Source organism: Coregonus clupeaformis, chromosome 23 (genome assembly GCF_020615455.1).
Source record: "Coregonus clupeaformis isolate EN_2021a chromosome 23, ASM2061545v1, whole genome shotgun sequence".
Classification (NCBI taxonomy): Eukaryota; Metazoa; Chordata; class Actinopteri; order Salmoniformes; family Salmonidae; genus Coregonus; species Coregonus clupeaformis.
Genome location: NC_059214.1, coordinates 26,357,492 through 26,384,305, shown reverse-complemented (window position 1 = coordinate 26,384,305; position 26,814 = coordinate 26,357,492). Strand labels below are relative to the sequence as shown.

Sequence of the window (26,814 nt, the reverse complement as noted above, 5' to 3'; positions counted from 1 at the left end):
CTGGAGATGGGGGTGTGAGCAGGTGGGTCTAGGCAGGGGTGATGTTGTCGTTTAGTATGTGTATGTTTTGTATTGTAAAAATATATATACAAATAATAATAATAATGACTGAATTTTAAACAGATCATTAATAACCACAGCTAAAGCAAAATTGTCATAACCTCTAGCAGGATGCATAAAGAAAGCATTTAATAAACACATCATATGATAGGAACAAACACATAATAAGTGAGTTAAGGCAATATTTATCAAAGTAAAAAATGTAAAAGGGGAGAATGCCTCTCTGTGTTTGTGTTATCTAGAATCAGAAGGAGAGAGTCACAAGTCCACCACAGCCCAAGAAGCATGGAGAAGATAGTTCCCGTTATTTGATGATGACTAACAATGTTGTTTCAAGGTCTAAGGCCCCACCAGATCGATCACACTCATTGGTCAAACACTGTCACTTCAATCACCACCACAAATAATCTGCAGTGTGAGGATGACTAGACTTCTTGTAAACATTGTATCATTTGGCGTGAAGAGAGGAAAGGGGGAACTGTGAAATGTTACATCTGGCATGTGACCTCCTAAGAACTTCCTGTTGAGGGCTCAGTCACTGCTGTCTAATGATGACCAGCTGAGAGGGAGTCTGTCTGTCTAATAATGATACAGCATTCTCCTATAGCCTGGTTAAACCAGACTGCTCATTAATGATATAGCATACCCCAAGAATCAGTCCTGGATTGTTGAGCTACTAACAAGATTTTCATACCATACCTTGTTTGATTAACAGAGTTTAGCTATAGGTTTACTTAATTCAAACTTACTTACTACTTACTTACAAACCATTGTTGAGCTATTTTACCTATTAGGTTGCACTTTATCACTTTATTTTTATGGTAATGTTTCCATTGGTATTTACTAGGAAATGTTGTGGTATCAATGGGTACTTTCTGTTAGTTACTTCAACTAATTCAACATAATTGGGTTACCATCCCTGATGATTAACAGATCGACTCCCTATGGGTTTACTTACAACGGGCATTGTAAACGTTTACAATGCAGGCCTAATGGGAGCAAATATACATGCCAATGAATGTATCAGGAGACAGGGCCTGTTGTGTCATTAATTCCCTGATGATTGAAAAAGCTGTATTTCAGCATTGTTGGATGAACCTCACGGCACACTGTAGATTCCCAATTCAATGTAAATCTCAGCAATGTACATACCACCCCTCACATGAGATACTGTGCTTGTGTACTAAGTCATGCAGAAGCCAGAATCCAAGGCATTCAACACACCATAACCATTACATCCATGGCGAAAAACAGCTCCAGTCATCTGCCCATAGCACAGTCATCTACACACGTAACAAAGATTTATTCATACCACCAGACCTCAGGAGACAGCGGAGATGCACATTGCTACTTTTATTACAAAATTATTCTCTACCCTGTGGCAAGCGGCGGCCCAGATAATAAACAAGACAAATGTTCATTGATACATCCCGACATACACACATCCCACACAAAACACACACACTATTGCTGCCACCATCGTGCCTGTGATACAAAGGTATTGTCCTAACAGATAATAAAGTATCTATTATAACACACAAACACTTCCCTGTGAGGTCTTTCAGTCCACCACCCCAGACCAGACCCTAGCCATGGTTCAGGGACCAAAGATCCCAAGGCGGTGAGCCAAGAGACAGTCAGTGTAGTGTTCCAACTTTCTATTGAGCTGGCTGGGGGAGAGACATTAGCACAATCTTCGATCAGGGCTCACACTGTATCTGTGTCTCTCTCTCTTCCTGACTGCCTGCCGCAGTAAAGAGAGACTCAGAGAGATGCAGTCCACTCCAATGACTCCAAGACAAGAGATGGGTCAAATCCCTTAGCTCTAAGGTCAGGCAGCGTTTATGTCTCACATCCAGGGTCAACAAAGTGAAGTGGTTGTGACCATGTAGTCACGTGGGAAGCCTTTGTGGAAAAAAAACAGTGTTATAACACAATAATATAAAAGCTGTGTAGCCTTGAACTCACTGGTCCCTGCTTTTCCAGTAACACATTATTATTTTCCTAAAGCAATGCATTCCATAGATCACTGCTTTACTAAGTGTTTTAATCAATGTACTGTACCTGACAGTATATTGCCTTCACGTGAAGGAAGAAAACACAATTACAGAGAAGGAAAAAATGGTCAATTTCCCACTGTAAATGGGTCTTTCTATAAACTAGGGTACCAGTGAGCATTTATTGTAGTGGACAACTGTTTGGAGCTGTTAGAAAGTCATTAATAATAATGGACCTTTTTTTTTACGTGAATACATTAAGATATAAAGGGGGAAGGAACATAGATACATTCAATATAATTAATGAGTTGAATCAAAACCTAATGCTTAAACCCTTTCTCATGCTTGGAGTCTTCACAGATTTGGCAAAAATCATGTGACAAACAGTAAAACACTCCCTTTCTTTCCTTACATTTATGATGCTGCTGTTTGTCCTTGTCACATATTAATGACACAATGAGCTTGATCCTGTAAAATTCCTGGATATTGCTGTCCAGTAGCGGTGCGTGGGTAAAATCACTGGGGAAGCCAGCAAAACATTGCCATATTACAACATACTGTATGTGTTGTGATAATTGTATTATTTGCGCTTTAACCTGTTAGTTCATATGCCTTGCCACCGTGATATATAGGCCTAAGGCCGAGAGAATAAGAAGACAGTGGCAGAATAAATTCAACCACACCTGTGTTTCATCACAAAACCGGAGAGCAACATCTGTCTAGTGAAGTCCACAAAGCATAGTGCACGTAACAAACAGTTACATGACCTACAGCATGGTCAAGCAAGTTAATGTTTCCAACATATCCGAACTACTAAACAACTAACGTTATTGATTTAAAACCACGGAGAGTTAGGCTACCTAACGCAAGTCGCAAAGAAAACCGAAGCTGCCTCCACTATTCCAGCACCATTTCAACTTTAACATTTCAACATCATCAAATCACCTATGCTTAGCACTGGAGACCTCCGCTACCAGTGTCTCCGACCTAACTACCTCCCTGGAGGCTGACGTGAAACGCCTGGCTGCGGATCTGAAAAAGGTACAGGAGAGCTGTGTGAGTTTAGAGGGATTTTCTTGCCGCAATAACCTGAGACTGGTATCCATCCCAGTCAGCGGAAATGCCTCGCGCCACGGATTTCGTCTCTGGGCTGCTGAAGGATGTTTTTGCCATGGATGAGAAGCCCCTGATTGGTCGTGCCCACCGGTCTCTGCACCCAAAGCCCCGGGACAGTGAGAGGCCCCGAGACATCATTCTCCGACGAGCCCGCAATACCACTGAGCTTTCAAGGGCAGAGCTTCTTTATCTACCAGGACTACTCCCCCACTGTGTCCAGGCAGCACACAGTTTTTGGGCAGGCCAAACGATTACTATGGGACCATCCAGGTGTGAAGTACGGTCTGCGATTCCAGGCACGTCTATGGCTTTCTCAGGATGGTAAAGACTGCACCTTTGATTCTCCGCAGGAGGCTATGGCTCACATTCAACGCCACATTAAGAAGTCTTGAACTTGCTCATAGATCAGCAACTGTTGCTTGCAAACTGTGGATAGTAAGTAAGTAGCCCACCTGTGGTATAACTATGTTTAGTTATAACGTTAACTGTAGTATTCCTGTATAGTTCCCGAGTTGGCGAACCCACTCAGGGTTATTTGATGTGATCGAATGTTTTGATAATGCTCCTGAGTGGCGCAGTGGTCTAAGGCACTGCATCGCAGTGCTAACTGTGCTACTAGAGATCCTGGTTCGAATCCAGGCTCTGTCGCAGCCGGCCGCGACCGGGAGACTCATGGGCGGCGCACAATTGGCCCAGCGTCGTCCAGGGTAGGGGAGGGAATGGCCGGCAGGGATGTAGCTCAGTTGATAGAGCATGGCGTTTGCAACGCCAGGGTTGTGGGTTCGTTTCCCATGGGGGGCCAGTATAAAAAAAAAAAAAAAAAAAAAAAATGTATTCACTAACTGTAAGTCGCTCTGGATAAGAGCGTCTGCTAAATGACTAAAATGTAAATGTAAATGTAAATAATCTAGTGTGCTTGCCTTAAAAGCATTCAGTCATTTTAATTTCATTTTATTAAGGGTTCACATAATTCCTTTGTTTCCATGATGTCTCATTCACTTATTGAGTTTGTTTACATAGTGTCTCATTGACCCAAAACATTTTTGGTTATTTGTTTACCGCGTCCATTTGTCTCGACCCAGTAAACAGTAAATGTTCCGAGGCTACAAGTTTTTGGGGGTCTTCACTTCATTGTTAAAGGTTTTGAACGTAATTTATACCCAGCAAACTTTCAACATTGCACAGACGTAGTTTTGTGGTCTTGGCTGTACGTCCAACTAGACGATTGTTATGGATGTATGTATATATGTGTATGTATCTGTATGTATGTGTATATATATATGTATTTATTTTTGTCATCTTACTACGATTTGCTTACTTCAAATTAGAGTTTTTTTCTGAGAGCCTTGATACATTTTATTTATTTTCTTTCTCAATACCTGTTATAAGACTGGGAATATAATTATATACATCTACAAGTGGTGCTTTTCTAATTTCGATTGCACATGGGATTCACTTTAAATTTGTTCTCTATTTTTGCTGCTTGATCCACTAACACAAAACGCTACTTTAACAGTGGGTTTGGGTTTAATACCGCACTCTCACAGACATACTGTGCGAAGAGAACATGTTCTATTTAGGCTTGTACATCGTTTGGGAAGGTATTGTCTGGGATGGGAGGAGGTGGATGGGGGGAGGAAGGAGGTTGAATTGTTCAGTTCTAATGTTGTCGTTCTGTCTTCTTTTTAGTTTATTTTTCTGTACGTTTTCTTACACCGTACATTATTACTGTACAAGTTATCCTGGGGTTTTTGGGTATTCATTGCTTTTCCACTCTATGCTCTAATGACAGGGTTGTATAACAGGAGTGCTCAGGGTGGCCAAAATACTACCATCAAGTACATTTCGTGGAACATCAATGGGGCTAACAACCCTGTGAAACGTAAGAGGGTGCTGACACACTTAAAGGGTTTGAATGCAAATTTTGCATTTCTACAAGAGACTCACTTGAGGACTGGTGAGCACTTTAGGATGCGTAGGGACTGGGTTGGTCAACTGGTCCACTCTAACTTTCATAGTAAATCAAGAGGTGCTGCCATTTTGGTTGATAAATCTACTCCCTTTGTAGCTTTCTAAATGTGCCCTACCTATTCAATCTTTTCTTCAGAAATATGCTCTGTGTGAGGCCTGGCGTTTCCTACACCCTACAGATAGACAGTATTCCTTTTTTTCTCATGTTCTCATGACTACTTCTTTTTGGACAAACAACTTTTGCCTATCCTTCGGGGGTGTACTTATGAGAGTATTGTTATTTCTGACCATTCACCATTAGTGCTTGAGCTAGAGTTTCCCCAGCAACCTCCTATGTGTTATCAATGGCGTCTTAACTCCATTTTACTCTCAGATAATGAGTCTGTCTATTTCATTTCCTCTGAAATCACCTTATTCCTAGAAATTAACTCAACGCCAGGTATGTCCCTCAAAGCATACCTGCGTGGCCAAATTATTTCTTATACAGCCAACAAAAACAAAGCTCGCTCTCAGCGGCTTCGAGACCCGAACAAAGCCATAGCTTCATTGGATGAAAAGTATGCTACAGTTCCTTCCTCTGATCTATATAAAGAACGCCAGCTACTCCAATCTGAATTTGATGTGCTCTCTACCAGACAAGCTGAACAATTACTTTTACGAGCTCGATACAGAGTGTATGAACAACGGGACAAGCCAGTAAACCTCTTGCACATCAGATCCGTAAATCTGAGGCCTCACGTTTAATCCCACGAATAAGGACCCTGTCTGGTGCTACCACAGTTATACACCTCTGAATCAAGACCCTTTGCTGATTGATTCCTTCTTCGATGCTCTGAATATGCCTTCAATTGATACAGACTTCCATGACTGTTTAGAAGAAGAATGTACACCTGAGGAGATTGCAACAGCAGTGTCCGCAATGAAAAGTGGTAAATCACCGGGTCCGGAAGGTTTTCCAATTGAATTTTACAGGATGTTTTCCGGTCTGCTTATCCTAATTCCTGTCTCGATTGTTTGCAGAGTGCCTTAATACATCAAAGCTACCGCCTAGTCTTTCTCAGGCTTCAATTTCATTACTATTAAAGAAAAACTGATATGCAATATACTGTACTCCCCAGCGTTGGGGGACCCGAAGGTAGTGGTCTCGCTCAATGCGGAAAAAGCTTTTGACCGCGTTGAGTGGGACTACCTAACATCCGCCTTTTATAGATTTGGCTTTGGTCCCAAATTCAATTTGGCTTTGGTCCCAAACCCTGCATGGATAAAGATTCTTTATTTTTCTCCCATGGCTTCGGTACGAACTAACAACTTGTCCTCTGACTATTTTCTCTTGCACCGCGGATCCAGACAGGGTTGTCCACTCTCCCCCTTGTTGTTTGCTTTGGCAATCGAGCTCCTCACCGTTGCACTGCGCTCTAATTATGCTATTCAAGGTATAATCAGGACGGGCTTAGAGCAGAAAGTCTCGCTATATGCTGATGACCTCCTTTTGTTTATCTCCAACCCTGATACCTCATTACCACATGCCTTATCTATTCTTAAACAGTTTGGATCAATATCAGGGTACAAGCTGAATCTAGGCTAGAGTGAGCTTTTCCTGTAAATAAGGCTGCTTTAAAGTGCTCTTTTAAAAGCTTTCAGTTTAGGATTGTCCGGGATCAATTCACCTACTTGGAAGTTAAAGTGACAAGGAAATATTCAAATTTGTTTAAGGAAAACATTGTTGCTCTAGCAGACAGTTTGAAACAATATTTTACTTTTTGGAAGTCTCTACCTCTCTCTCTTATTGGAAGGGTTACTGTCATTAAAATGAATGTGTTGCCCAAATTTCTACATTTCAATGTTTACCCATTTTTATTCCAAAATCTTTTTTTTATTCACCGGATCAAACATTCAAGTATTTTATTTGGGATGGCAAGGTACCACGGATTGGTAGAAAACATTTACAGAAGCCTAAGGCATTGGGTGGTTTAGACCTATAACATTTTCAGACATACTATTGGGCTGCAAATTTCAGAGCCCTTTTGTACTGGCTATAGACTGATCCTACTGGCCCAAGACCACTCTGGGTCCAGATGGAGTCTGAATCATGTAAACCTGCTGCACTTTCCTCTGTGTTGTGCTCGTCTCTCCCAGTGTCCCTAGGCAAAAGGTGTGTCAACCCAATTGTAAAGCAGTCTCTTAAAATTTGGAATCAGTTCCATTTAGCCTTTAGCCTCCGAGACTTTTCTTTATCAGGCCCAATCAATCAGAAAATTGTATTTCCTCCATCTTTAAATGATGGGACTTTGGGCATCTGGCACTCACTGGGCCTCTCCTCACTATCCCAATTATTCTTTGATGATACATTTGCCTCTTTTGCTCAGCTACAGGAAAAGTTCAACCTTCTCCAATCCCATTCCGCTATCTCCAGGCTAGGAACTTTGTCAGAGCTAAAACACCTGAATTTCCCAATAGGCCTGCGAGTACAGCTATAGAGAGCATCTTTGAGCTAAACAAGCTTCATAAGGGTGCAATTTCAAATGTATATGCAATCATGAATGACTTACAGAACCCTTCTTTGCTGCCTTTAAAGACTTGATGGGAAAATGATTTTTGGGAGGAACTTGGGGAAGACACCTGGGAATCTGTGCTGTACAGGGTGCACTCGTCCTCTTTTAGCACTAGACACAGCCTCATTCAATTCAAGGTGGTTCACCGTATCCACTTGTCCGGGGCCAAACTCTGAAGAATATTCTCTGATTTTGATCCTACTTGTGTCTGATATAAAACGGAACCAGCCACAATGTTTCATATGTTTTGGAGCTGTCACAAATTGTCTGGTTTCTGGGAATTAATATTTAAATGTTTCTCTGATATATATGACACTGTTATAGATCCATCTCCCCTTACAGCCCTTTTTGGAGTACTGCCCATAGGTACCCCCTGTCAAGAATTCAGTCGAACACTGTTGCTTATACAACTCTCTTAGCTAGACGGTTAATACTCCAGAACTGGAAGATGGCAGTTCCCCCATCTTATAAATATTGGGTGGAAGATGTGTTGTGCTCTCTGAAATTAGAACAAATTCAATTCAATACACGTGGGAACTCCAAACTGTTACGATGCTTGGGCTCCATTCTGGTCTTACTTTGAACAGTCCACCTTCTGATGGCATTCTTCTTAAAACAAAAATAAGTCTGTTTTCGACGCCCCTGTGACTTACGGGTTGGAGGAGCATTTCTTTGTGGGTTTTTTTGGGGGGGACATTGAGATTGATGATGTGCCTATTGATTCTTATTGAATTTGACTTGCGGATGACTTATTCCTCTTGCCCTGTCAGAGACTAAGATGTGAGCTTGTTTTGCCCTGTTTTTTATTGTGTTTACACTTACATAATATTTAAAAATGCATTGTAAACTTAAATTTTGGTCCAGTGGATGGTCGGTCTGTGGCCATGACTGTCTATGAATGTGAGTGGTTGCATTTCTCCACCCCTATCCCTTGTCTGTTCACAGGAACAATGGCGAGGTGACCGCTCTGTCCCTGTATTAACTACAGATTGCCCTTTAACCTTTGTACCCTTCTGCCCAGTGTGTTTAACTTGTCTAAAGTACGGTATCTTTATAGCTATTATTTGATTTGATTTATTTAAATGTTATAGTTGAGTATATTATTTATATTGTTTTGTGTTGTCTTATGTGTGTAAAACTGAATAAACAGAGTTTTCAAAGGAGAGTTGTGGGGTCCAGAAGCAACCCATAGCCCATACCCCTAGACACTTGTGGAGAACTGAGAGGATTGGAGAGGTGTAAGCAATACCGCCAAAATTCCACCAAGCCTCTCAGAGGGTAAGGTGGAGCTCTCACCATGTCACCACCCATCAATCCCTCTGAGATCTCCACAAGTGTCTAGACTCTGGGCAGTAAGGTCTAGGGGTTGTTTCTGGACAGGCCATGGGTATTATGGTAGTGCAGTCAGTAAGTCAGTCTGGCACTGTCTAAAAATGTTAAAGGGGCAGTGCAGTTAAAAACTTGATTTACTGGTATCTTCCCGGCCCTACTATGAGGTCGAAATAACACTCTGAAGTTGTGAAAATGATGATAATGACCCTTTTGTGTAAGAACTGTTGTTTTTTTTATCGTGGAATTTCAGCCTGTTTCATAACACCCACACGATCAAACTGAGCATTTCAAGTGCCAAAGGAGGCTCAGGGAATTATTTTGGAGGGATTTATTAGACATACAGTGATGATTTTAAAATAAAATTACAAAGACTGCATGGGGGCTTTAATAGCTGTCAAATACTTACTTCCACTGTCCTTGGGATAATTTTGTATTATATTTCCTTGATCCTCTCTCCTCGTCTCCTTCTCAAAACCCATTGGATGAGAATGTCAGAGGTCCTTCCCCTTTCACCTTCTTATCCAATGGGTTTTGAGAAGGAGGCGAGGAGAGAGAATGTGAGGCAGCAAGGAAATGCAATTGAGATTCTCCCCTTTTTTCACCATTCCTCTCCTCCCTCTCAAAGCACTTTGGGGGAGAGGAGTGAAGGTCCTTCTCCTCAGGCTACAATGCACTTTCAAGGAGAGGCAAGGAATGGAGGAAGGACAGAGGAAGCAAGAATTTGACGGCTAGTTTTCAGACAGACTCACACTCACACAATGCTTGAAGAGTTAATTTATTATAATGATTTCATTATTGGTTATTATTGTTAATGATTTTGTTGACAGAACCCGTTGAATTATATTATTGTATTATATTACATTATTATATCAACTATTAAAACATATAGAAATGCTGTTATTTATATTTTTCATTCTTCAGGAATGTTTAGCATGGCTATAAATTATAGAGAAGTTGACTAAAGCACAAAAAGACCTGGCAACTAGGCATGACAAAGAAACATCCAGTGTCCATGTTTCTTGTGACATTTTGAATGACATGTAGATGTTTTGTTGTTGCTAGGTGGATTTATGGTCTCATTGTGCCTACCTATAATTGTATTCATGTAACTACACATGTGAAGTTGCAAGAAAATCATATTTAAATGTATATAAACCATTTTGACATTTTGACCCTGATGTCACATATTAGCCCCTCTATTTATAGACACAAATGGATTCCATTTTTATTCACCATGCCTTGTTGTCCATCACTCCCTGTTGTTTTGACATTTACCAACACAAATATGTTACAGGAAAGAAAAACTAATGAATAAATAATCATGTTTTCCACCCAGCAAAAGGTGACAAGATGAATGGCTGAGCAGGTGAGAATGTTTTCCTTTGCTGGGTGTTTTCAGAGCTAGAAATGATTTATTGTATTCCCTCCAGACTCCTGTCCATCTGTCTGTCTCTCAAAATAAATGGAGAGTGTGTCCCAATAGGGATTATATTCCCTATATAGTGCACTACTTTTGACCAGAGCAATATGGGAAAAGGGTGCCATTTGGGACACAGATATTCACCAACAGTTTAGGAGAGCTTTCAGACGGAATGGGGGTGGACTGCACTCTGTTGTAGTGTGGCTTTTCCACCAATCTGTCATGTTCAGCTGCCCAGCAACTATAGTGAGTAATGACCTCAGGTACATTTATGTTCTAACAAGGTGCCAGACGTGTCCCCCTGCTTAAGCCAGTACATGTCCAGGCCCGTCTGAAGTTTGCTAGAGTGCATTTGGATGATCCAGAAGAGGATTGGGAGAATGTCATATGGTCAGATGAAACCAAAATAGAACTTTTTGGTAAAAACTCAACTCGTCGTGTTTGGAGGACAAAGAATGCTGAGTTGCATCCAAAGAACACCATACCTACTGTGAAGCATGGGGGGTGGAAACATCATGCTTTGGGGCTGTTTTTCTGCAAAGGGACCAGGACGACTGATCCGTGTAAAGGAAAGAATGAATGGGGCCATGTATCGTGAGATTTTGAGTGAAAACCTCCTTCCATCAGCAAGGGCATTGAAGATGAAACGTGGCTGGGTCTTTCAGCATGACAATGATCCCAAACACACCGCCAGGGCAACGAAGGAGTGGCTTCGTAAGAAGCATTTCAAGGTCCTGGAGTGGCCTAGCCAGTCTCCAGATCTCAACCCCATAGAAAATCTTTGGAGGGGAGTTGAAAGTCCATGTTGCCCAGCGACAGCCCCAAAACATCACTGCTCTAGAGGAGATCTGCATGGAGGAATGGGCCAAAATACCAGCAACAGTGTGTGAAAACCTTGTGAAGACTTACAGAAAACGTTTGACCTGTGTCATTGCCAACAAAGGGTATATAACAAAGTATTGAGAAACTTTTGTTATTGACCAAATACTTATTTTCCACCATAATTTGCAAATAAATTCAAAAAAAAATCCTACAATGTGATTTTCTGGATTTTTTTTTCTCATTTTGTCTGTCATAGTTGACGTTTACTTATGATGAAAATTACAGGCATCTCTCATCTTTTTAAGTGGGAGAACTTGCACAATTGGTGGCTGACTAAATACTTTTTTTCCCCACTGTATGTATAAGCTGGAAGTAGAGGCCTAAGCATTGTTGTTTACTAGTTTACTCCAAATAGGGGAGGGGTGGTGGGGTATGTAAATATATGTATGTGCATGTATTTATATGTATGTATGTGTATTTGTATATATTTATATGTGTATGTATGTATGTATGTATGTATGTATGTAGGTGTATGTATGTATATGTCTATATATACACTACCAGTCAAAAGTTTGGACACACCTACTCATTCAAGGGTTTTTCTAAATTGTTAAAATTTTTTACATTGTTGAATAATAGTGAAGACATCAAAACTATGAAATAACACATATGGAATAATGTAGTAACAAAAAAATGTTGATCAAATCAAAATTGTTCTAGAAGCTTCTGATAGGCTAATTGACATCATTTGAGTCAATTGGAAGTGTACCTGTGGATGTATTTCAAGGCCTACCTTCAAACTCAGTGCCACTTTGCTTGACATCATGGGAAAATCAAAAGACCTCAGAATAAAAATTGTAGACCTTCACAAGTCTGGTTCATCCTTGGGAGCAATTTCCAAACACCTGAAGGTACCACGTTCATCTGTACAAACAATAGTACGCAAGTATAAACACCATGTGACCACGCAGCCATCATACCGCTCAGGAAGGAGACGCGTTCTGTCTCCTATGGATGAACATACTTTAGTGCGAAAAGTGCAAATCAATCCCAGAACAACAGCAAAGGACCTTGTGAAGATGCTGGAGGAAACAGGTACAAAAGTATCTATATCCACAGTAAAACAAGTCCTATATCAACATAACCTGAAAGGCAAGGAAGAACGCTCAGCAAGGAAGAAGCCACTGCTCCAAAACCGCCATAAAAAAAGCCAGACAACGGTTTGCAACTGCACATGGGGACAAAGATCGTACTTTTTGGAGAAATGTCCTCTGGTCTGATGAAACAAAAATAGAACTGTTTGGCCATAATGTCCATCGTTATGTTTGGAGGAAAAAGGGGGCGGCTTGCAAGCCGAAGAACCCCATCCCAACCGTGAACCACGGGGTGGCAGCATCATGCTGTGGGGGTGCTTTGCTGCAGGAGGGACTGGTGCACTTCACAAAATAGATGGCATCATGAGGAAGGAAAATTATGTGGATATATTGAAGCAACATCTCAAGACATCAGTCAGGAAGTTAAAGCTTGGTCGCAAATGGGTCTTCCAAAGTTCTGGCAAAATGGCTTAAGGACAACAAAGTCAAGGTATTGGAGTGGCCATCACAAAGCCCTTACCTCCATCCTATAGAAAATGTGTGGGAAGAACTGAAAAAGCGTGTGCGAGCAAGGAGGCCTACAAACCTGACTCAGTTACACCAGCTCTGTCAGGAGGAATGGGCCAAAATTCACCCAACTTATTGTCGGAAGATTGTGGAAGGCTACCCGAAACGTTTGACCCAAGTTAAACAATTTAAAGGCAATGCTACCAAATACTAATTGAGTGTATGTAAACTTCTGACCCACTGGGAATGTAATGAAATAAATAAAAGCTGAAATAAATCATTCTCTCTACTATTATTCTGACATTTCACATTCTTAAAATAAAGTGGTGATCCTAACTGACCTAAGACAGGGAATTTTTACTAGGATTAAATGTCAGGAATTGTGAAAAACTGAGTTTAAATGTATTTGGCTAAGGTGTATGTAAACTTCCGACTTCAACTGTAGAATTATCTGTAAGGTCCCTCAGTCGAGCAGTGAATTTCAAACACAGGTTCAATCACAAAGACCAGTGAGGTTTTCCAATGCCTCGCAAAGAAGGGCACCTATTGGTAGATGGGTAAAAAAATTCAAGCAGACATTGAATATCTCTTTGAGCATGGTGAAGTTAATAATTAAACTTTGGATGGTGTATCAATACACCCAGTCAATATAAAGATACAGGCGTCCTTCCTAACTCAGTTTTCGGACAGCAAGGACACCACACAGGGATTTCACCATGAGGCCAATGTTGACCTTAAAACAGTTACAGAGTTTAATGGCTGTAATAAGAGACAACTGATGGTGGATCAACAATATTGTAGATACTCCACAATAATAACCTAATTGACAGATTGAAAAGAAGGACGCCTGTACAGAATAAAAATATTCCAAAACATGCACTAAAGCAATTAACTTTTTGTTCTGAATACAAAGTGTTATGTTTGGGGCAAATCCAATACAACACATTACTGAGTACCACTCTCCATATTTTCAAGCATAGTGGTGGCTGCATCATGTCATGGGTATGCTTGTAATCGTCAAGGACTGGGGATAAAAAAGAAACGGAATGGAGCTAAGCACAGGCTAAATCCTAGAGGAAAACCTGGTTCAGTCTGCTTTTCACCAGACACTGGGAGATGAATTCACCTTTCATCAGGACAATAACCTAAAACACAAGGCCAAATCTACACTTGAGTTGCTTACCAAGAAGACATTGAATGTTCCTGAGTGGCCAATTTACAGTTTTGACTTAAACTTCTGCTTGAAAATCTATGGCAAGACCTGAAAATGGTTGACTAGCAATGATCAACAACCAATTTGACAGACCTTGAAGATTTTTGAAAATAATAATGGGCAAATGTTGAACAATCCAGGTGCGGAAAGCTCTTAGAGACTTACCCAGAAAGACTCACAGCTGTAATCGCTGCAAAAGGTGATTCTAACATGTATTGACTCAGGGGGTTAAATACTTATCTAATCAAGATATATGACTTTTATTTACAGTGGGGAGAACAAGTATTTGATACACTGCCGATTTTGCAGGTTTTCCTACTAACAAAGTATGTAGAGGTCTGTAATTTTTATCATAGGTACACTTCAACTGTGAGAGACGGAATCTAAAACAAAAATCCCGAAAATCACATTGTATGATTTTTAAGTAATTAATTTGCATTTTATTGCATGACATAAGAATTTGATCACCTACCAACCAGTAAGAATTCCAGCTCTCACAGACCTGTTAGTTTTTCTTTAAGAAGCCCTCCTGTTCTCCACTCATTACCTGTATTAACTGCACCTGTTTGAACTCGTTACCTGTACAAAAAACACCTGTCCACACACTCAATCAAACAGACTCCAACCTCTCCACAATGGCCAAGACCAGAGAGCTGTGTAAGGACATCAGGGATAAAATTGTAGACCTGCACAAGGCTGGGATGGGCTACAGGACAATAGGCAAGCAGCTTGGTGAGAAGGCAACAACTGTTGGCGCTTTATTAGAAAATGGAAGAAGTTCAAGATGACGGTCAATCACCCTCGGTCTGGGGCTCCATGCAAGATCTCACCTCGTGCGGCATCAATGATCATGAGGAAGGTGAGGAATCAGCCCAGAACTACACGGCAGGACCTGGTCAATGACCTGAAGAGAGGTGGGACCACAGTCTCAAAGAAAACCATTAGTAACACACTACGCCGTCATGGATTAAAATCCTGCACCGCACGCAAGGTCCCCCTGCTCAAGCCAGCGCATGTCCAGGCCCGTCTGAAGTTTGCCAATGACCATCTGGATGATCCAGAGGAGGAATGGGAGAAGGTCATGTGGTCTGATGAGACAAAAATATAGCTTTTTGGTCTAAACTCCACTCGCCGTGTTTGGAGGAAGAAGAAGGATGAGTACAACCCCAATAACACCATCCCAACCGTGAAGCATGGAGGTGGAAACATCATTCTTTGGGGATGCTTTTCTGCAAAGGGGACAGGACGACTGCACCGTATTGAGGGGAGGATGGATGGGGCCATGTATCGCGAGATCTTGGCCAACAACCTCCTTCCCTCAGTAAGAGCATTGAAGATGGGTCGTGGCTGGGTCTTCCAGCATGACAACGACCCGAAACACACAGCCAGGGCAACTAAGGAGTGGCTTCGTAAGAAGCATTTCAAGGTCCTGGAGTGGCCTAGCCAGTCTCCAGACCTGAACCCAATTGTAAATCTTTGGAGGGAGCTGAAAGTCCATATTGCCCAGCGACAGCCCCGAAACCTGAAGGATCTGGAGAAGGTCTGTATGGGGGAGTGGCCCAAAATCCCTGCTGCAGTGTGTGCAAACCTGGTCAAGACCTACAGGAAACGTATGTTCTCTGTAATTGCAAACAAAGGTTTCTGTACCAAATATTAAGTTCTGCTTTTCTGATGTATCAAATACTTATGTCATGCAATAAAATGCAAATTAATTACTTAAAAATCATACAATGTGATTTTCTGGATTTTTGTTTTAGATTCCGTCTCTCACAGTTGAAGTGTACCTATGATAAATATTACAGACCTCTACATGCTTTGTAATTAGGAAAACCTGCAAAATCAGCAGTGTATCAAATACTTGTTCTCCCCACTGTATATTACATATTTTTTAATAGAAATGTTAGAATTTTTGTGTAGATTTTGTGTAGATCGTTCACAAAGAAATGACAACTAAATCCATTTAATCCCACTTTGTAACACAACTAAATGTGAAAAAGTCAAGGGGTGTGAATACATTATGAAGGCACTGTATGCCTTATCCACTTCAAATAACAGAATATTATATGACAATATCATTTTATACGAATGGAATATGAACAGTATATTCTAAAGACGTGAAGGCATGTATTACCTTACATTCCTGTGCTCTAAAAGCACTTTTGATGCTGCACTTTGGCTGAAGTGATTGATTAGATTTGAAGTTGATTAGAAAACAGAGGGAACGGAGAACGAGGAGGCGAAGTGCACTAAGCTGTGGTTTGTGAAAGCCAGCTAATGTTTTATTTAAAACCAAGGGGAAAGCTGGAGGTCTAGGAGCAACATAGGAAACACAACACCAAGTTGAAGGCCAGTTAAAGGGGTACCTCTACGAGTAAGTGGTTTCAAATAAGATAATTAATTAATTATTTAGATCATCCATCACTTATGGATATTTTTTCTCTGATGTCCAATACACAATATATAGATTCCTGTGAACATTTGCCTGCACTAGCTACCACATTTAACTGTTTTAGTAAGTGCGAGAGAATGTCCCTTCTGTGCACAAAGTTATCTTAAAGATATGCTCTGGTATTTGGCAACTACTAAGTATTTTTTTAACCGCTTTGGTGTGGATGTGTCAATGTGTAGTTCATACATGCATAATCTATGAGCAGAATTACTGTCTTACCTCAATTAGCCATGACATCCCTAGTTTGAGAGCTGACTAGCACAATCAGTGTAGTCAGCTCAGCTATCCCCATTGAGACCGTGTCTGTGCCTCGATCTAGGTTGCGCAAAACTAAACATGGCGGTGTTCGCCTTAGCAATCTCACTGGAATAAAGACCTCCTCCATTCCTGTCATTATTGAATGAGATTGTGATATCTCGCATCTCAAAATAGGGCTACTTAATGTTAGATCCCTCACTTCCAAGGCAGTTATGGTAAATTAACTAATCACTGATCATAATCTTGATGTGATTGGCCTGACTGAAACATGGCTTAAGCCTGATGAATTTACTGTGTTAAATGAGGCCTCTCCTCCTGGTTACACTAGTGACCATATACCCCACGCATCCCGCAAAGGCGGAGGTGTTGCTAACATTTACGATAGCAAATGTCAATTTACCCCCCCCCCCCCACCCCTCCTAAATGTCGCCGTTTTCATCTTTTGAGCTTCTAGTCATGAAATCTATGCAGCCTACTCAATCACTTTTTATAGCTACTGTTTACAGCCTCCTGGGCCATATACAGAGTTCCTCACTGAATTCCTATCGGACCTTGTAGTCATGGCATATAATATTCAAATTTTTGGTGACTTTAATATTCACATGGAAAAGCCCACAGACCCACTCCAAAAGGCTTTCGGAGCCATCATCAACTCAATGGATTTTGTCCAACATGTCTACGGACCTACTCATTGCCACAGTCATTCCCTGGATCTAGTTTTGTCCCGTGGTATAAATACTGTGGATCTAAATTATTTTCCTCATAACCCTGGACTATCGGACCACCATTTTATTACGTTTGCAATCGCAACAAATAATCTGCTCAGACCCCAACCAAGGACCATCAAAAGCTGTGCTATGAATTCTCTGACAACCCAAAGATTCCTAGAGGCCCTTCCAGACTCCCTCAACCTACTCAAGGACGTCGGAGTACAAAAATCAGTTAACGACCTAATGAGGATCTAAATGTAACATTGCGTAATACCCTAGATGCAGTCGCACCCCTAAAAACAAAAAAACATTTGTCACAAGAAACTAGCTCCCTGGTATACAGAAAATACCCGAGCCCTGAAGCAAGCCTCCAGAAAATTGTAACGGAAATGGCACTCCACCAAACTGGAAGTCTTCCTACTAGCTTGGAAAGAAAGTACAGTGCAATATCGAAGAGCCCTCACTGCTGCTCGATCATCCTATTTTTCCAACCTAATTGAAGAGAATAAGAACAATCCAAAATTTCTATTTGATACTGTTGCAAAGCAAACTAAAAAGCAGCATTCCCCAAGAGAGAATGCCTTTCACTTCAGCAGTGATGAATTCATGAACTTCTTCGACTAAAAGATCATGATCATTAGAAAGCAAATTACAGACTCCTCATTGAATCTGCGTATTTCTCCAAAGCTCAGCTGTCCTGAGTCTGCATAAAACTGCCAGAACCTAGGATCAACGGAGACACTCAAGTTTTTTAATCCTATATCTCTTGACACATTCCTGAAAATAGTCATGGCCTCTAAACCTTCAAGCTGCATACTAGACCCTATTCCAATTAAACTACTGAAAGAGCTTCTTCCTAAGCTTGGCCCTCGTATGTTGAACATAATAAATGGCTCCCTATCCACTGGATGTGTACCAAACTCACTAAAAGTGGCAGTAATAAAGCCTCTCTTGAAAAAGCCAAACCTTGACCTAGAAAATGTAAAAATCTATCGGCCTATTTCGAATCTCCCATTCCTCTCAAAAATTTTAGAAAAAGCTGTTGTGCAGCAACTCACTGCCTTCCTGAAGACAAAAAACGCATACGAAATGCTTCAGTCTAGTTTTAGACCCCATCATAGCACTGAGACCGCACTCAGTAAATTACCTTTTAATGGCGTCAGACCAAGGCTCTGTATCTGTTCTCGTGCTCCTAGACCTTAGTGCTGCTTTTGACACCATCGATCACCACATTATTTTGGAGAGATTGGAAACCTTAATTGGTCTACACGGACAAGTTCTTGCCTGGTTTAGATCTTATCTGTCGGAAAGATATCAGTTCGTCTCTGTGGATGGTTTGTCCTCTGACAAATCAATTGTACGTTTCGGTGTTCCTCAAGGTTCCGTTTTAGGACCACTATTGTTTTCACTATATATTTTACCTCTTGGTGATGTCATTCGGAAACACAATGTTAACTTTCATTGCTATGCGGACGACACACAGCTTTACATTTCGATGAAACATGGTGAAGCCTCAAAATTGCCTACCCTGGAAGCATGTGTTTCAGACATGTGGATGGCGGCAAATGTTTTACTTTTAAACTCTGACAAAACAGAGATGCTAGTTCTAGGTCCCAAGAAAGAAAGAGATCTTCTGTTGGATCTGACAATTAATCTTGATGGTTGTACAGTCGTCTCAAAAAAACTGCGAAGGACCTCGACGTTACTCTGGACCCTGATCTCTCTTTTGACTAAAATATCAAGAATATTTCAAGGACAGCTTTTTTCCATCTTCGTAAAATTACAGGGCTCTGAGGGGTGGCCATGTACTGTTATAATCTCCACCCGGCACAGCCGGAAGGGGACTGGCCACCCCTCAGAGCCTGGTTCCTCTCTAGGTTTCTTCCTAGGTTTCTGCCTTTCTAGGGAGTTTTTCCAAGCCACCGTGCTTCTACATCTGCATTGCTTGCTGTTTGAAGTTTTATGCTGGGTTTCTGTATAGCAGTTTGTGACATCTGCTGATGTAAAAAGGGCTTTATAAATACATTTGATTGATTGATTGATTGATTTAACTGTTTTCTGGAAGCTGTGCTGCACCTTTTTCCCTACATTTCCCCCACATGGGCCAGCCCCCTAGCAATTAAAGTTCCAGCCAAGAATCACACACGACCGAGTGAGAGAGAGAGCAATGGCATGGTGCACATATCTGCACATATGTGATGTAGTACGCAATTTTAGGGGACCACTGTTGGCTTGTGGGTGCTACTTTCAGAACTACTGGCTAAAACGTATACAAAAGTACTGGAGAATCCATTTAATGTGAACTGGATAGACAATTTTATTTTACCCTTATTTTACCAGGTAAGTTGACTGAGAACACATTCTCATTTACAGCAACGACCTGGGGAATAGTTACAGGGGAGAGGAGAGGGGATGAATGAGACAGTTGGAAGCTGGGGATGATTAGGTGGCCATGATGGTATGAGGGCCAGATTGGGAATTTAGCCAGGACACCGGGGTTATTTTTTTAGACCAGAGGAAAGTGTGCTTCCTACTAGCTCTCCAACACCACTTCCAGCAGTATCTGGTTTCCCATCCAGGGGTGACCAGGACCATCCTTGCTTAGCTTCAGAGGAACGCCAGCAGTGGGATGCAGGGTGGTATGCTGCTGGCCCGATTCAATAACCAATCATTGAGTGTTAATTTTCAACTTGTATGCTTATTTTTAACTTGTGTTCAGACTTTAACTGGGTTAAAACCCAGCCAATTACTGCCGTGAGAGATGGTTAAGAGGAGAGAGCGACTGTTTTCTCAGCCAAATGAGCTCTCACAACATTCAGACGGGAATAATTTGGACCACCCATAACATCAGTCAAAATGAGATTGCACTGATGTGCATTATTCATCCTCCTCTCTCTCTCCCTCTCTCTCCAGCTTTCTCTCTCTATCTGTCTCGCCCTCTCTCTCAGTCTCTCCCTCTCTATCCATCTCTATATCCTTCTCTCTATCCCTCTTTCTATCTCACTCTCTATCCCAATCTCTCTCCTTCTCATCTACCCCTCCCTGCTTCTACCCTCTCTCTCTCCTTCCCTCCCTCTACCCCTCCCTCTCTCTCTCCCTCCCTCCTCACATAGCATCAAATGGAACCGGACAGAGGGACAGATTAATCGAGCAGCACACCATTTGTCAAAACCCGGAATCAACAGACAATCCCTAACATGGCTGTAGGCTATCTTAAATCAGCTTGTTGTGAAGAAACGCCTCTTTGAATGTTAAGCAGCTTTGCTATTATACGGTGCTCTCTCAACAGGCAGGCAGAACAGTAACACACCATATCTAACTTCGAAGGCATAGACTACTGTAGATAGAGCAAGCACAAGAATTAAAACACTTTCAATCATCATCAGGCATCACACACTCCCACAGATATATGATTATATATGCTGAACAAAAAAATCTATGCAACTAGTAAAGTGTTGGTCCCATGTTTCATGAGCTGAAATAAAAGATCACTTATTTCTCTAAAATGTTGTGCACAAATTTGTTTACATCCCTGTTACTGAGCATTTCTCATTTGCCAAGATAATCCATCCACCTGACAGGTGTGGCATATCAAGAAGCTGATTAAACAGCATGATCATTACACAGGTGCACCTTGTTCTGGGGACAATAAAAGGCCACTCTAAAATGTGCAGTTTTGTCACACAACAAAATGCCACAGATGTCTCAAGTTTTGAGGGAGAGTGCAATTGGAATGCTGACTGCAGGAATGTCCACCAGAGCTGTTGCCAGAGAATGTAATGTTCATTTCTCTACCATAAGCCACCTCCAACGTCGTTTTAGAGAATTTGGCAGTACGTCCAACTGGCCTCACAACCGCAGACCACGTGTATGGCATTGTGTGGGCAAGCAGTTTGCTTATGTCAATGTTCATTGGCAGAACTCTATGAGTTTCCACCTCTCTCAGATAGAGAGTACCAGAGGGCGTGGTCTCACTGGGACTTTGGTTTATTGTTCAAATGCACCTACGCTCCATATCTGCCCTGTGAATCTTAGAACAGGATGCTTTTCCTCTAACCACATTTCCTGTCAAATGTGTTATCTGTGTGAGAGAAGACATGATAGCGTCAAAGTGTTCAGTGGATTTAATTTCTCAGTCCAGGAAGACGATCACATTAACACCTGGGTGTTTTCTCCAAACCTGCACTGGCGCCGACAGTGAAGATGGCGCCGACAGACATGGCAGCTCTGCTTCTAGCTCCTAAGCAACTTTGCAGTATTTTGTTTTTGTGTGTGTTATTTCTTACATTATTAGCCCAGAACGTTTTTTGTGTTACTACATACAGCCGGAAATAACTTTTGGATATCAAAGCGGTGGTAACTCACCAGCATTACTACCAGGAATACGACTTTCCCGACTTGGATCCTTTGTTCATAACCCCCAGGGCAATTGAACTTATCCCAGAGGCTGCTCCAAGACGCCACCGGTGGAGAAGAGGTATTCGGAGTGGACTTCTAGTCCGACTCAGGAGGCGTGCACACCATCCACCGCTTCTGAGTATATTACTCACTAATGTTCAGTCTCTGGGCAATAAAGTAGACAAGCTCAGGGCGAGGATCTCCTTCCAAAGAGACATCAGGGACTGTAACATCCTCTGTTTCACGGAATCATGGCTCTCTCCGGATATACTGTCCCCGTCCATACAGCCAGCTGGGTTCTCAGTACACCGCGCAGACAGGAATAAAGAACTCTCCGGGAAGAAGAAAGGCGGTGATGTATGTTTCATGATTAACCACTCATGGTGTGAATGTGGTAACGTAAAGAAACTCAAGTCCTTTTGTTCACCCGACCTAGAATACCTCACAATAAAATGCTGACCGTATTACCTCCCAAGAGAATTCTCTTTGGTTATAGTCACAGCCGTGTATATTCCCCCTCAAGCCGATACCACAACAGCCCTCAAGAAACTACACTGGACTTTATGCAAACTGGAAACCACATATCCTGAGGGCGCATTTATTGTAGCTGGGGATTTTAACAAAGCAAATTTGAGGAAAACGCTACCGAAGTTCTATCAACACATTGACTATAGTACTCATGCTGGAAAAACACTCGACCACTGCTACTCCCCCTTCCGGGATGCCTACAAGGCCCTCCCCCGCCCTCCCTTCGGCAAATCAGATCACGACTCCATTTTGCTCCTCTCTTCCTATAGGTAGAAACTCAAACAGGAATTATCCTTGCTAAGGTATATTCAACGCTGGTCTGACCAATCGAAATCCATGCTTCAAGATTGTTTTGATCACGCGGACTGGGATATGTTCCAGGTAGCCTCTGAGAGTAACATTGACGTATACACGGACACGGTGACTGAGTTCATCAGGAAGTGTATAAGGGATGTTGTTCCCACTGTGACTATTAAAATCTACCCAAACCAGAAACCGTGGATAGATGGCAGCATTCGCGCAAAACTGAAAGTGCGAACCACTGCATTTAACCATGGCAAGGTCACTGGGAATATGGTTGAATACAAACAGTGTAGTTATTCCCTCCATAAGGAAATCAAACAGGCAAAACGTCAGTACAGAGACAAAGTGGAGTCACAATTCAACGGCTCAGACGCGAGACGTATGTGGCAGGGTCTACAGACAATCACGGATTACAAAGGGAAAACCAACCACGTCGCGGACACCGACGTATTGCTCCCGGACAAGCTAAACACCTTCTTCACCCACTTTGAGGATAACACAGTGCCACCGACGTGGCCCGCTCCCAAGGACTGTGGGCTCTCCTTCTCCATGGCCGACATGTGTAAGACATTTAACCCTCACAAGGCTGACCAGACGGCATCCCTAGCCGCATCCTCAGAGCATGCGCAGACCAGCTGGCTGGAGTGTTTACGGATATATTCAATCTCTCCCTATCCCAGTCTGCTGTCCCCACTTGCTTCAAGATGTCCATCATTGTTCCTGTACACAAGAAAGCAAAAGTAACTGAACTAAATGACTATCGCCCCGTAGCACTCACTTCTGTCATCATGAAGTGCTTTGAGAGGCTAGTTAAGGATCATATCACCTCTACCTTACCTGCCACCCTAGACCCACTTCAATTTGCTTACCGCCCCAATAGATCCACAGACTATGCAATCGCCATCGCACTGCACACTGGCTTATCCCATCTGGACAACAGGAATACCTATGTAAGAATGCTGTTCATTGAATATAGCTCAGCCTTCAACACCATAGTACCCTCCAAGCTCATCATTAAGCTTGGGGCCCTGGGTCTGAACCCCGCCCTGTGCAACTGGGTCCTGGACTTCCTGACGGGCCGCCCCCCCCAGGTGGTGAAGGTAGAAAACAACACCTCCACTTCGCTGATCCTCAACACAAGGGCCCCACAAGGGTGCGTGCTCAGCCCCCTCCTGTACTCCCTGTTCACCCATGAGTGCGTGGCCACGCACGCCTCCAACTCAATCCTCAAGTTTGCAGACGACACAACAGTAGTAGGCCTGATTACCAACAATGACGAGACAGCCTACAGGGAGGAGGAGACACTCCTGGTGGAGTGGTGCCAGGAAAATAACCTCTCCCTCAACGTCAAGAAAACGAAGGAGCTGATCGTGGACTTCAGGAAACAGCAGAGGGAGCACGCCCCTATCCACATCGACGGGACCGCAGTGGAGAAGGTGAAAAGCTTAATGTTCCTCTGCGTACACATCACTGACAATCTGAAATGGTCCACCCACACAGACAGTGTGGTGAAGAAGGTGCAAAAGCGCCTCTTCAACCTCAGGAGGCTGAAGGAATTAGGCTTGGCCCCTATGACCCTCACAAACATTTACAGATGCACAATTGAGAGCATTCTGTCGGGCTGTATCACCGCCTGGTACGGCAACTGCACTGCCCGCAACCGCAGGGCTCTCCAGAGGGCGGTGCGGTCTGCCCAACGCATCACCGGGGGCACAACTGTAATATAAAACACTTGAGATGAGAGACACACCTGAAAAGAGGACAAAAGACATCGTCCTAGGATTAAGCTTAAAAAGGTTACATGATGACACCGCTGCCTTTCACAGAGCCATTTAAAAGTAAATCCTGCCAAGTGAATGCACCACACCACAAAGACAACCCTGGCCCTTTTCATGGTGTCGAAGGTCACAGGAAGTTCAAGGGCCCTAGAGTGACTTATAACAGGAAGTTAGAATGGAATGCCCTAGTGTGCTTTGAACCTGAAGAGACTCTCTCTCTCTCTCTTCACTCTCTCTCCTTCTCCCTCTCCAACTCTCTCCCTCTTCCCTCCCTCTCTCTCTTTCTTCTCTCCCTCTCTCAGTTGGCAGAAGTGAGGAGTCCTCCCTTCACTTATTCATGGACTTATCCAGCCTCTCTCCTCCTGGGGCTCCAGGCCTACGGCAGCCATCACAGACAGAGGAAAACACTTCCTCACTCTCTCTCTTTCACTCACAAAACACACACACATAATGAGCCACTACAGAGGAAATGGGGTAAACTCGATATGGAAGTCAGCTTTTGGGGAAATGAACTCTACGAGTTGAGTTTGAGGACGTTCTTACAGCAGATGGCTTAGAGCAATTTAGGACATCAGAAGGTGGATTTGAACATTTACATTCAAGGAAAGGTCCCTGAAAACAAACTCTCTATCTCCATCTCCCAGATGGTGAACACAGACATCCCATAAACTCCCAGAATGCACAACAATTTTGCCTTGGCTTACCTGTCTATTCCCTGTTCCCTAGACTGGTGTGTAGCGAGGACAGAATAACAATTGTGCTGGTCGATAACAAACTAACAATGTGAATCACAAAGTGGTTCAAACTTACTACAGCCAGTCTGCCAGTCTACAGTCAAGCATCTATCAGTCTACAGTCTATAGTGTTTCAGTGAAAATAAATAGTTTTTCTACCCAAAGTTTTTCTCTTGAATCTAAACTCCAAAATACACCAAGGGGAATGAGTCATCGTGAAGTGAACTTTAAAAAATGACACAACTAGCAATGAATGGCAGCACTGCAAGAGTATTTTCACAAATTGTAGTTTAAATGCCTGCTTTCTTTTTTCACAGTGCATTGTGAAGGCTTCAAAATAACTATGTTTTACAATATTTATGAACAGGAGTTAGATTTGGTCTTCTGTTCTGTCTGATAGCAAAGTTCTCTTTCTGTTGTTTTGTACAGTAGCGCCAATCAGCCAGAAATTTAGCGGCAGGTTGGTTTTGTTACAAATGCTTCAAAAGACTGTCCAAGTTTTTTCCCCTCTCATTCTTTCTTTTGATCTTTTTATTGTTGGACTGAGTTATAATTGAGTGTAACAAACATACTGACAATTAAATATTACAGTATAGCCTAATTTTGGAGAAAAAAAACGATTTTCACTTTGCAATAAAAATATTCTGTTACACTTCACCATGAGCACAAAGTTAAAAACCTAATAGCAATGCTCATCAAGAAACATCCGGAACCACAGTCACTCAGTGACATACACTTAACAATATAAGACTGTTGAAGGACACCAGGGTACACTAAACAATACAGCACCATTGAAGGACACCATTGAATGGTATGTACTCACTGAAGGCTGCCACTGCCAGGATGAGTGTCACCACGATGGAGATCCAAGACACCCACAATGCCTTCTTCCTGTAGTTTTGAGCCTCGTGGGGCTTTAGTCGCATGCTGCTCTCCAGCAGGCCTGTAGAGAGGTGAGGAACTGGTGGTTAATGGCAGCACCCATGCATGTCTAACCAAGGCAGGAGAAGAATGCACTACAACAAGGGCTAATTAACACTGCTTCAAACCACAATGGAGTAGTTCTCCCTCTCCTCCTTTCCCAGCTAGCCAAGAAAGAACTGGGCCAGTGAAGATTTCATTTGCTGGGTGTTGTAGGGAGGTAAAGGTTGCATGACTCACTGAGAGCAAGGTACAACACAGCTACAGTTAATTAGCTTGACTAAATAGTTTCTCAGGACACGGCAGGGTTCACTAATTTGTTGTTCTCTCTGATAAAGAAGGTACAGTAAGTGCTGACAAGTGGTGGTGTGATCATGGACCCATGAAGACAGACTCCTGAGAAGAAAATGCACAGAGAGAGAGAGAGAGAGAGAGAGAGAGAGAGAGAGAGAGAGAGAGAGAGAGAGAGAGAGGGAGAGAGAGAGAGAGAGAGATAGAGAGAGCGAGAGAGCGAGAGAGAGAGAGACTTACTAGATATTCGGATTGTGAATCTGGCATGGCTTCCTTCTCCATTGCCATGTGGCTTCGTGTGAATGAGCACTGAGACTTAACATTTTATATACATTGACTGACAGGAGATTGCAAAGTTGT

General features: G+C 42.4%; 1 protein-coding gene across 2 annotated transcripts in view; it reads right to left on the bottom strand.

Moving 5' to 3' along the window:
* The window catches only part of LOC121536239 (transmembrane protein 163), an 84,417-nt gene that overhangs the window by 43,267 nt on the left and 14,336 nt on the right, over nucleotides 1–26,814 (bottom strand). For both annotated transcript variants that reach the window (XM_041843507.2, XM_041843508.2), the window contains exon 2: nucleotides 26,066–26,185. In XM_041843507.2, coding sequence (XP_041699441.1) covers nucleotides 26,066–26,185 — 120 coding nt within the window. The remainder of the gene's footprint in view (nucleotides 1–26,065; nucleotides 26,186–26,814) is intronic.